Genomic DNA, 11,323 nt, shown 5'->3' with positions numbered 1-11,323 from the left:
ACTAAACTACAATTTCTTTAGGTTTAGACAACAAAACTACAAATTATTTAGGTTAAGGCAACAAAACTACAACTTCACATTCGTTCTCTTTATCCATCCATGGTCAGCTCCATCGGGGCCGTTTGAATGCAGAGAACATACATGTCAGTATATGGGTGCTCTACAGTTGTAGCGTCGGCCCATTTGACCACGGAGACGAGAGCGACGGCCGGCTGGACCGCGCGTTACCGCGATACGATAACGTTTCCTGTCCGTGACAGAGTTAGCATGCAGCTTTAGCCATGATGTCTAGCTCTGCTTTTTCTGCAATGTGTAAAACCCAAAGTGTTTCCATCCTTTACTGGATGTGTAGTGTTTACCACGCTGGATTTAACATGGGAGGGTGCAGGTCGTATCCACGCTGACCCTCCAACGTTTTAGACTTTTTGAGGTTTGTTTTGGTTGACGGATACGGAATGGATATAACGTCACTTTACTCAGACTACAACAATAAAAGCGGTAACTTCCTTCTACCTCCACATAGACTCAGATAAAGCAAATATATCAATGCTGGCATTAAAACATCTATTTAGAAACCATAAAAAAAAAAATTTGCGATACATAGGTGAAGCGATTTGTTTTCCACCTCTGTAATAGAGTAGCTTGTGTCAGTTGTGCTGTGTTCGATGAACGTCCCTCCCCTCTTCCTGTGCTTCAGGTCGTGGACTCTCTGGACGTGTCTGCTCACGGCACCAGAGTGGGTCTGGTTCAGTACTCCAGCCGGGTCCGGACCGAGTTCCCTCTCAACATGTACCACACTGCTGATGACATCAAAGCTGCAGTCATGAATGTAGAATTGATTTGTTTTTTTCACGTTCATGTTTTAATGCTAGGGCTTTCATCAATATTTAATTTAATAGTTAATTGCAATTCATTGCAAATAAATCGCACATTTTTTGATCCGTTCCTTAAAGGGACTGTTTGTAACTTCTAACACGTATAAATCGGGTCGGTGTTCCATATGCGCAATCGCATTTGGCTACGCTGTTCCAACACAAACTACACGGAAGCACCAAAACCGCAAAGTTATAAATATCCATATGTTATGGATATATTGCCCAGCCCTGGTGGGCGTCCAACAGGAACAGATGCCAACAGTGAACTGTTGTTCCTGTCCTGGTCTAGGTGGACTACATGGAGAAAGGCACTATGACCGGTCTGGCCCTGAAACACATGCTGGAGAACAGCTTCTCAGAGGCAGAGGGCGCATGTCCTTCCAGCCGCAACATCCCCCGAATCGGACTGGTGTTCACAGACGGACGCTCGCAGGACGACATCACGGAGTACGCCAAGATGACCAAAGAAGCCGGTAAGACTAGCTAGTGTGAGGGTTTGTTTTCTTCTTCTTATTCCAGATTAATGTTTACATATATATGTGTACGTGTCCGTGCACGTCTCCAGGTATCACCATGTACGCGGTGGGTGTCGGAAAAGCTGTGGAGGACGAGCTTTGTGTGATTGCATCTGAGCCTGTGGAGAAACATTTCTATTACACCACCGACTTCAGCGCCATCAGCACCATCGCTGAGAACCTCAAACTCAACATCTGCCCAGGTACGACACTCACATCCTGCAATACTTCAATACAATACTACAAAATATCTCACAGGATTTTATTATATATATTATATATATATATTATTTATATATATATATATATTTTATTATATATATATATTCATGTTTCACCAGCTGACCCTTGAGTTTTCTTTTTAACCCTCTGAGACCCACAATAGACCCGTTTTAGTCTTTTTTAGTGGGGTACAGGGGGTCTTTAGGGGGAGATAGCAGGTCAACAGTAGTGGGTCTCAGGGGGTTAATCATAATACTAGTTTCTAAAGGTTTTGTTCAACATAAAGTAACATCTAAGAGATGAGATTCACATGTGTAACTGGTCCCAGTGTGACGATGTTGTGTTCTTTGGCTCCTTCTGCTGACAGATGAAGTACATGACAGATGTAGAAAAAGAACTAAAGTATAAATCAATAACATGATATCATACCAAAAAGATAACCACATAAAAAAAAAACTTTTTCACACATAAACAAATGACACTAAATAATCCACACAGTGCTGAAGAGCAGTTTAAACTGCAGCAATGCATCATGTTATATGTAGGGCTGTCAATCAATTGAAATATTTAATCATGATTAATCAAATGATTGTCCGTAGTTAATCACTATTAATTAACAAATCAATCACATGTTTTATCTGTTCTAAATGTTCCTTAAAGGGAGATTTATCAAGTATTTAATACTCTTATCAACATGGGAGTGGGCAAATATGCTGCTTTATGCAAATGTATGTATATATTTATTATTGTAAATCAATTAGCAACACAAAACAATGACAGATATTGTCCAGAAACCCTCACAGGTAATGCATTTAGCATAAAACAATATGCTCCAATCATAACATGGCAAACTGCAGCCCAACAGGCAACAACAGCTGTCAGTGTGTCAGTGTGCTGACTTGACTATGACTTGCCCCAAACTGCATGTGATTATCATAAAGTGGGCATGTCTGTAAAGGGGAGACTCGTGGGTACCCATAGAACCCAATTACATTCACTGATCTGGAGGTCAGAGGTCAAGGGACCCCTTTGAAAATGGTCATGTTTTAACCTCCTTTGCGACAAGCTAGGATGACATGGTTGGTACTAATACTTTCATCAGGTTTTCTCTTCACTCTGGCTTTAAAATGAATTTGCGTTAACGCGTTAACTTTGGCAGCCCTAGTTTATGTGATGAACTTATAGCAGAGCGATGAAGTGGAAGTAAGTAAGTGTCTCATAACATGACCAGATGAAGTGAAGGTGTCGTTCTGTGTCTCTACAGAGGAGAGTCAGGGGGAGATTGAGGTGAAGGACCCGTGTGCCTGTGAGAGTCTGGTGGAGTTCCAGCAGGCCACCATGAGCAGCCTGGAGCAGCTCACAACCAAACATATCCTTTAAAAACACATCGACATCCAAACACTAATAAGCCTTACCGGTGGTAAGAACCGGTTGGCAGTTCAAACAGGAACCATCAGATAAAGTGACCACATACATTCCTCTGTGGGTTCATCCTGATGACCAACCTGCAGAATTACACCCTGTCATTTGATTCAGTGGTCATATAAAGAAAATGTGATTTTAAGGCCAAGATGATGGATGTTACAGATGTGGAACTATGGCTTGAGTTGCATCTCTCTTTTGACTGATTTTCGGTCCATTGGCAGACCGAGACCTCACATAAGTCCCAAATAGGAATGAGTCCTGAATGCCAGAAATGAGTCAGCATGATGTCACTTCCTGTTCCCTCGTCTGGAAGTCAATGTGTTTTTAGTTAGATGTCTGAAATAAGGTCTGTGGTTAACACCAGCTGGAGAGACTTTAACGTTTTGTTCTACGACATTAAATACGTCAGTAAATATCCCGCTGGTGAGTTAGACACGTGTCTAAATGAGACTACTAAACGTCATCACGCCGATGTTTATACTTTTGTGACCGTGGTGTAGTTCATTTATAGCCTAACGTCAGCTTTTTACTTCACACTTCATAAATCATAAAGTGGTGTTCATAAGTGGAGATTATCTTGATGAACAAAACGTGTCAGTATCATAAACGTGTGTTTACCACAGAGATTATTTACTCTAATAATCCAAAACTCTATTGAACAATCCCATTGGCTGTTAGTGGAGGGAACCAGGGAGATGATCACTTCCTGTTAGTGGAGGGAACCAGGGAGATGATCACTTCCTGTTAGTGGAGGGAACCAGAGAGATGATCACTTCCTGTTAGTGGAGGGAACCAAGGAGATGATGACTTCCTGTTAGTGGAGGGAACCAGGGAGATGATCACTTCCTGTTAGTAGAGGGAACCAGGGAGATGATCTCTTCCTGTTAGTGGAGGGAACCAGGGAGATGATGACTTCCTGTTAGTGGAGGGAACCAGGGAGATGATGACTTCCTGTTAGTGGAGGGAACCAGGGAGATGATCTCTTCCTGTTAGTGGAGGGAACCAGGGAGATGATGACTTCCTGTTAGTGGAGGGAACCAGGGAGATGATCACTTCCTGTTAGTGGAGGGAACCAGGGAGATGATCACTTCCTGTTAGTAGAGGGAGCCAGGGAGATGATCACTTCCTGTTAGTGGAGGGAACCAGGGAAATGATGACTTCCTGTTGGAATACAGAAATACGTCATCCCTGGAGCTGACTAAACTATATATTTGTGTTTTTAGAGATTGATATCTTCAGTAGGAACCAGTGAGCTTGGAGCTGAGAGACACAGACAGGAAGTCACTCAGACAGTATGATGATGGACTAATATGGTTTTGGTGTTTTCATGGGATTTGTTAACAGTAAGAAAAATATAGATTAATGCCGGCCTTATCCTTTAATTCATGTTTAGACGTCTGAACAAAAAGACGTCTTAATTTGTAAACCTACAAATATGTGACTTTTGTTCATGCACATATTCATGAGCAGACATACAGTGTTATTAATCCTTAACCGAGCGTCTACTGACTGGGATGACGGCTCGTCTGGAGCAGCTGGAGAACCAGCTTCTCTCCAGGAAGTGATCTGATCTGCATCCCAGTGAGCCGACGGGACGCCACGGAGGAAGAATAACAGATTGAGGAAGAGGAGGGCTCATCAGAAACCCCTTCCAACAAACAGACAAAAAACCTTTGTGTGTCTTTTCACACCGAGCCTTTGTAGCCTTCGGTCGGCCTGCTGCTCTTCACGCTGACAAGGACGACATTTATCAAAAAGCTCGTGGTATAGAATCAGATTTGTGGTATAGGGAATGGGAATGGGACGTCACCGACAGCGGGTCGGACATTTTTTGGAGGATAAAGGGTGAGAGCGCCATCCGCTGGCTGTTTACTGCAAGTATCAATAGATAACACAAAACACTGCACAGAGAATAAGATTCAAAAGCTGAATTGTGGTATATATAGTATACAGTAGGGCTGCACAATTAATAGAATATTAATCACGATTTTGGCTTCCCACAATTAAATGAACATTATCGACTACGATACTGACGTTTGAAATGTGTTCTGCTCATAGAAAACGCTGCGAAGCAAGCGCTCTCTAAACTAACAGCCACCAGCCACTGATCCAGATGTTTTTATTACTTACAGAGATTATCTATACAACCAATGTGTTTATGATTAAATTGAGAGCATAACATTGTTTATTTAGCCTCTTATTTTACTCTCAAAGTGCACCAGATTGATGCATTTAACTTTAAAATGTAGATAGCAAAAAGGGTAGGGTGAATATTCACGTATCTTTTCGTATTGCAGGAAAAAAAACTGTTGTAATGTCAGTTTTTTACCGACATGGTGCAGCCTTGATTTATACATCAGCAGGAATGTAACACAGCGTGGAAGTGAAAGCGGTTCTCTGTTTGTTTTAAAGTGAAAGTGCAGAAATAAAAATATGTTGTCGCAAAAAAATCAATGAATAATCATGATCTCAATATTGACCATCATTTTGGCCATAATCGTGCAGCCCTAGTATACAGTCAGACACAAAGGTAGGCTAACATTATGGGTTTATCATTTTACAAGATACCTGTAGATTAAATATGCAGTATTAACAAATGTTTTATTAGTATTCTGTTAGCATAACATTAGCTAGCTTATCTTTATCTGGATGGTTGTGTAGTCGTCATTTGGCTTGTAGATCTTAATGTCATATACCTACCTGTTTATAAACTGGACATCGACCTCCAAGATTGACATATTTTGACCTACTGCAGGTGTTCACTAACACAAAAACACATCAGTGACCATAACGGGAGTCAAACTGTCAAAGTCCTCCTAATTCACACGTACTTTATACATGTCTGATGATGATCGATTGATGACGGATGAACAGACCGATGATATATAACGACAGTCTACAGTAGCTCCGTACGCTACCCTCCAAAAATTGCGGCGCGCCCCAGAATGCTCAGCGGTTATATAGCTATCCTATAGCTGTAAATCACCGGATTTGTACACTTTTTTATCTTAAAATAAAAAAAAAGAAAAGAAAGATACAACAACACCACATCTACGTTCCCACCGTCACCGAGCAGAGAAAACATTTCCTCTGTTAACCTGAGGGTACCGACGTTCAGGAGGTCTGTTATTGATCGATTGATGTTACACAACAGTCACACTCACAAAGAGGATCATCATGTCGGCTATCTCTGTAAACTAGAAGTAATCAATGTACTGTAGATATTAGATATAAGCACAAAATATTACGAGTTTTCATCACACACAGTGTTCTTCGTAGTCACACACCATTGGTCTGTTAGTGCCTTGTTTATACTTGATCTGTTTTGTACGGTTTGTTGAATATGATGTATTTATAGCAGATTGTCTGTTTTTCTACCACAGTAGAATAGCAAATTAGATTAAAAAAAAAATGTTGTTACCACTCCCAATTGGCTCGGGTCGTTTTCTGTTGAAGAGGAACGTGGTTTAGATTTAAAACAAAAAGGGAAGTTAAGAAGTTGAAACGATCCCCTCTTCACTAACGCTGTGGTCTGTTGTTGATGGACAGGAATCAGTTATTTTACTCCGAATAAATACGGCCTTACATTCATTACATTCACATAGATTGTGTCTTACAGTGCCCTGTGTCACATGTCTGAGTATTATTATTGTAATAACGTGATTCAGTCTGTCATCATCTAATCACATTAGACTAAAGGGGCTCTGTATGTAAATGAATGACCACCAGAACTTTGGTAGTTTATCTCACTCTTGTAGTTTTGTATAAAAAAACAAAACAAAAGACCACCACATAAGTATACCCCTTTATATTTGAATGCCTGTATGTATTTTTGTATATTTTCTATTAGCTTTGCCTTTCTTGTATTTTCCTGATGAATCCCTGTATTACAGCACAGAAGGCAATAAAAGAGTCAACTTTTCACTTTTGGTGTGATGTGTCTGTTTTGGGGAGAAGAAGTATTTTTACATTTCAGGTTTCATGTCTCACTTCAGAATTATATGTTTTAGTTTGTAGACGTTTTGCAGCTGAACTCATCACTCTGCGGATGAAGATTATATTTAATACTACAGCACACTTAACAAAATAAAAGTGTCAAAGAAAGCCTGAGAATCATGCATTTTATTTTACAGGTCTGTAATGGTTTAATAACTTTCAAGAGGTTTCCTGGAAAGAATACATAACTTGGTACAAATTACATGGAAAATGTTCTTGTCTCTAAATTTCCTATAATTAGTAGTAAATTACATTATCCATTTGAGAAAATACAAGTAGATATTAAAATTAGGTCTGTCAATCTATTTAAATATTTAATCGCGATGAGATGCATGATTGTCCATAGTTAATCGTGATTAATCGCAAATTAATGGCAGTTTAAACTGCAGCAATGCATCATGTTATATGTAGGGCTGCCAATCAATTGAAATATTTAATCATGATTAATCAAATGATTGTCCGTAGTTAATCACTATTAATCGCAAATTATTCAAATTTTTTATCTGTTCAAAATGAACCTTAAAGGGAGATTTGTCAAGTATTTAATACTCTTACCAACATGGGAGTGGACAAATATGCTGCTTTATGCAAATGTATGTATATATTTATTATTGTAAATCAATTAACAACACAAAACAATGACAGATATTGTCCAGAAACCCTCACAGGTACTGCATTTAGCATAGAACAATATGCTCAGATCATAACATGGCAAACTGCAGCCCAACAGGCAACAACAGCTGTCAGTGTGTCAGTGTGCTGACTTGACTATGACTTGCCCCAAACTGCATGTGATTATCATAAAGTGGGTATGTCTGTAAAGGGGAGACTCGTGGGTACCCATAGAACCCATTTACATTCACATATCTGGAGGGAGGAGGTCAAGGGACCCCTTTGAAAATGGACATGACAGTTTTTCCTTGTCAAAATGTAGCCTAAGTTTGGAGCGTTATTTAACCTCCTTCACTACCAGCTAGTATGACATGGTTGGTACCGATGGATTCATCAGGTTTTACAGTTTCATATGATACCAGTATCTTCACTCTAGCTTTAAAACTGAACCGCTACAACCTTAAAATCACAAGTTGTGTTAATGCTTTAAGGAAATTAGTAACAAATGTGCATTAACGCTTTACTGTCGTGTTAACTTTGACAGCCCTATTAAAATAAAACCTTATCAAAAACCAATATTGGATTGGATGTGGTTGACAGATAATCGATATTACAAGAGTCTGATCAGGATCAAGAACTCTGGTCCAGGGGCCCCCTGACCCCTGACTCTTTGGGCCCCTGGACCTGTGCCCAGTATGCCTGTTCAGTATCAGCACAAAGAACATTCTGCTCAAAAGGACGTCCAATAAACACTCAGTTTGGTGCTTTTTTACGTTCAATAGCAGTTCTGTTAAACCAGAAGGTGATGAGATACTAAGAACTTGGTTTAGACCAGCTACTCTCAACCAGTGATGGGCCTCAGAGCGCCATCTAGTGGGCTGCAGAGGTACTGCCACATGATTAGGTTCAATTAATAACTAAATGATTTGGTAATACACAAAGCTTGTTATTTCTATATGTAAATGTGCTCAAGAATTCACTTCTGATGATTCATGATTCATCTCTTAAATTCACAGAATCTCTAATACAGGAGACAAACTTCTAATCAACTTAAGCTACTAATGTCACTATACACAGTATATATTAGCAAGATCTATACGTGAAAAGAGAGTTCAAGCTTTTATATTTCTGGTGAAAAGGCGTTTAAAAAACAAGACTTAGTGAACTCAAAACATTTTCACTTCACTTTCATTTGTATAACTTTTAATGTTGAGAATTTCTTCACAACTCAAGTTGCATTTGAAAGGTGAAGCGTACCCTGATGACTAAAGTTTGATGTCAGCGGGTCAACGATAAGTTTACTTTTGAAGAAGGTGAGCAGACATGCTGAGACGTGAGTGAAACACTGAGAGGAACAGAGCTAACTCCTGGTGGATCGTGTTTAAAGAGCAGCTCCGCGGGGATCAGCTGCTGCTTCAAACAACAGCGTCATTACTGATGATGACCTTTACCACATTTCCTCAGTAGACTGTGATGCAACACATGTTTGTTCCAGTGCTTCCTTTCTTCCTCCCTCCCTCCCTTCCTTCCTTCCTTCCTTTCTTTCTTTCGAACAAACATGACCAACTATAACAAAGTTTTTAATAAACATGATTAGATTTGTTATTTGGGCAGTAATTAACAGAATTATTATGAGCTATGAAGTGACTGATCTACACAGGCAAGTATTTTTTTTTGTCTGCCACTCAGACACTGTATCTGCCACTTTTGAAATTGATCTCCTTCAAACTACTAGATTTATTAAATTTTCTCGCCAAAAACTACATTTTACAAGATTCCATTCAAACATATCATGATAACGGTGTTATTTGCTTTCACCCAGTAATTATTTTAACTCAGTAGAGTCCAGGATCAGTACTCTGTAGAGTCCAGGATCAGTACTCGGTAAAGTCCAGGATCAGTACTCATTAGAGTCCAGGATCAGTACTCGGTAAAGTCCAGGATCAGTAGTCAGTAGAGTCCAGGATCAGTACTCGGTAAAGTCCAGGATCTGTACTCAGTAGAGTCCAGGATCAGTACTCGGTAAAGTCCAGGGTTAGTACTCAGTAGAGTCCAGGATCAGTATTCGGGAAAGTCCAGGATCATTAGTTAGTAGAGTCCAGAATCAATACTCGGTAAAGTCCAGGGTCAGTACTCAGTAGAGTCCAGGATCAGTACTCTATAGCGCCCAGGATCAGTGCTCGGTAGAGTCTAGGATCAGTACTCGGTAGAGTCCAGGGTCAGTACTCTATAGCGCCCACGATCAGTGCTCGGTAGAGTCTAGGATCAGTACTCGGTAGAGTCCAGGGTTGGTACTCGGAAAAGCACAGGATAAGTACTCTGTAAAGTCCAGGATCAATAGAGTCCAGGATCAGTACTCGTAGAGGCCAGGATCAGTACTCGGTAGAGCACAGGCTCAATACTCGGTAGAGCACAGGGTCAGTACTCAGTAGAGTCCAGGATCAGTACTCAGTAGAGTCTAGGGTCAGTACTCGGTAGAGCATAGGGTCAGTACTTGGTAGAGCACAGGGTCAGTACTCGGCAGAGTCCAGGATCAGTACTCAGTAGAGTCCAGGGTCAGTGCTCGGTAGAGTCCAGGGTCAGTACTCGGTAGAGCACAGGGTCAGTACTCAGTAAAGTCCAGGATCAGTACTCGGTAGAGCACAGGGTCAGTACTCGGTAGAGGACAGGGTCAGTACTCGGTAGAGCACAGGGTCAGTACTCGGTAGAGCACAGGGTCAGTACTCAGTAGAGTCCAGGATCTGTACTCGGTAGAGCACAGGGTCAGTACTCGGTAGAGTCCAGGGTCAGTAGAGTCCAGGGTCAGTACTCGGTAGAGCACAGGGTCAGTACTTGGTACAGGCACAGGATTAGTACTCTGTAAAGTCCAGGATCAGTGCTCTGTAAGGTCCAGGATCAGTACTCTGTAGGATCTATAATCAGTACTCAATAGAGTACATGATCAGTACTCAATAGAGTCCAGGATCAGTACTTGGTAGAGCACAGGGTCGATATTGGTTAAGTCCAGGATCAGTACTCTGTAGGGTCTAGAATCAGTACTCAATAGAGTACATGATCAGTACTCAGTAGAGGCAGATACACTGAATCGATGTATTGGAATTGATATCGGGAGAGAAAAGGTTTGATTGGTGCATCCCTAATTAATTTCTTGATTAATTGATTAATCATGTATCTTATAAATGTCACAAACCATCACAGTCTCCAGAGCCCACGTTGATATATTCAAATATCTAGTTTTGATGGACCAGCAGTCCAAAAGAGAAAGATATTCAGTTTACAATCAAAAAACCTGAAAGTATCACTTTCTATCGACTGATTAACTGAACATTCATTTAAACGTATCAGCTCTATATAACAGATACGTTTACTGGATATAGACATTAATTTAATAGTAACTTTGTTTAATTACTATAAATGTTTTCTTGTGGTTTCAAGAGAAAGTTGTGATCACCACAAACAAACTTTGACTTGCACTAAAGGAAATGTTCTGTTAATTAGTTTCATGGTGAAAGTTCATAAAAGAACAAACAGGTCCGTTGTGGTTGTTGATGAAGAGCGTGTCCACAGACAATATCGTTTTGTTTTAAACAGTAGTGAACTTAATCACCTGTTCTCTACTGAGAATGCTGCAACTTGTTTTTAATCAACTAAAAAAGCCATTTAAAGTCAATCATCTTA

General features: G+C 40.3%; 1 protein-coding gene across 1 annotated transcript; it reads left to right on the top strand.

The window, feature by feature from the left end:
• The first annotated feature begins 281 nt into the window (after positions 1-281).
• On the top strand, positions 282-5,987 carry LOC119475340 (matrilin-4-like). The gene is made up of 6 exons (XM_037747975.1): positions 282-286; positions 637-829; positions 1,165-1,348; positions 1,441-1,593; positions 2,877-2,981; positions 4,544-5,987. The coding sequence occupies exons 1-6, from the start codon at positions 282-284 to the stop codon at positions 4,600-4,602; spliced, it is 699 nt and encodes a 232-aa protein (XP_037603903.1). The 3' UTR covers positions 4,603-5,987.
• Positions 5,988-11,323: the final 5,336 nt, after the last annotated feature.

Source organism: Sebastes umbrosus, chromosome 1, assembly GCF_015220745.1.
Source record: "Sebastes umbrosus isolate fSebUmb1 chromosome 1, fSebUmb1.pri, whole genome shotgun sequence".
Lineage (NCBI taxonomy): Eukaryota > Metazoa > Chordata > Actinopteri > Perciformes > Sebastidae > Sebastes > Sebastes umbrosus.
Note: the sequence above shows the minus strand (reverse complement) of the source record. Positions and strands in the feature narration are given on the sequence as shown.

Coding starts and splice junctions, on each gene's coding strand:
- LOC119475340 (XM_037747975.1), top strand. Junction 830..1,164: donor TCAAAGCTGCAGTCATGAAT/GTAGAATTGATT, acceptor GTCCTGGTCTAG/GTGGACTACATGGAGAAAGG. Junction 2,982..4,543: donor GGAGCAGCTCACAACCAAAC/ATATCCTTTAAA, acceptor CCGAGCGTCTAC/TGACTGGGATGACGGCTCGT.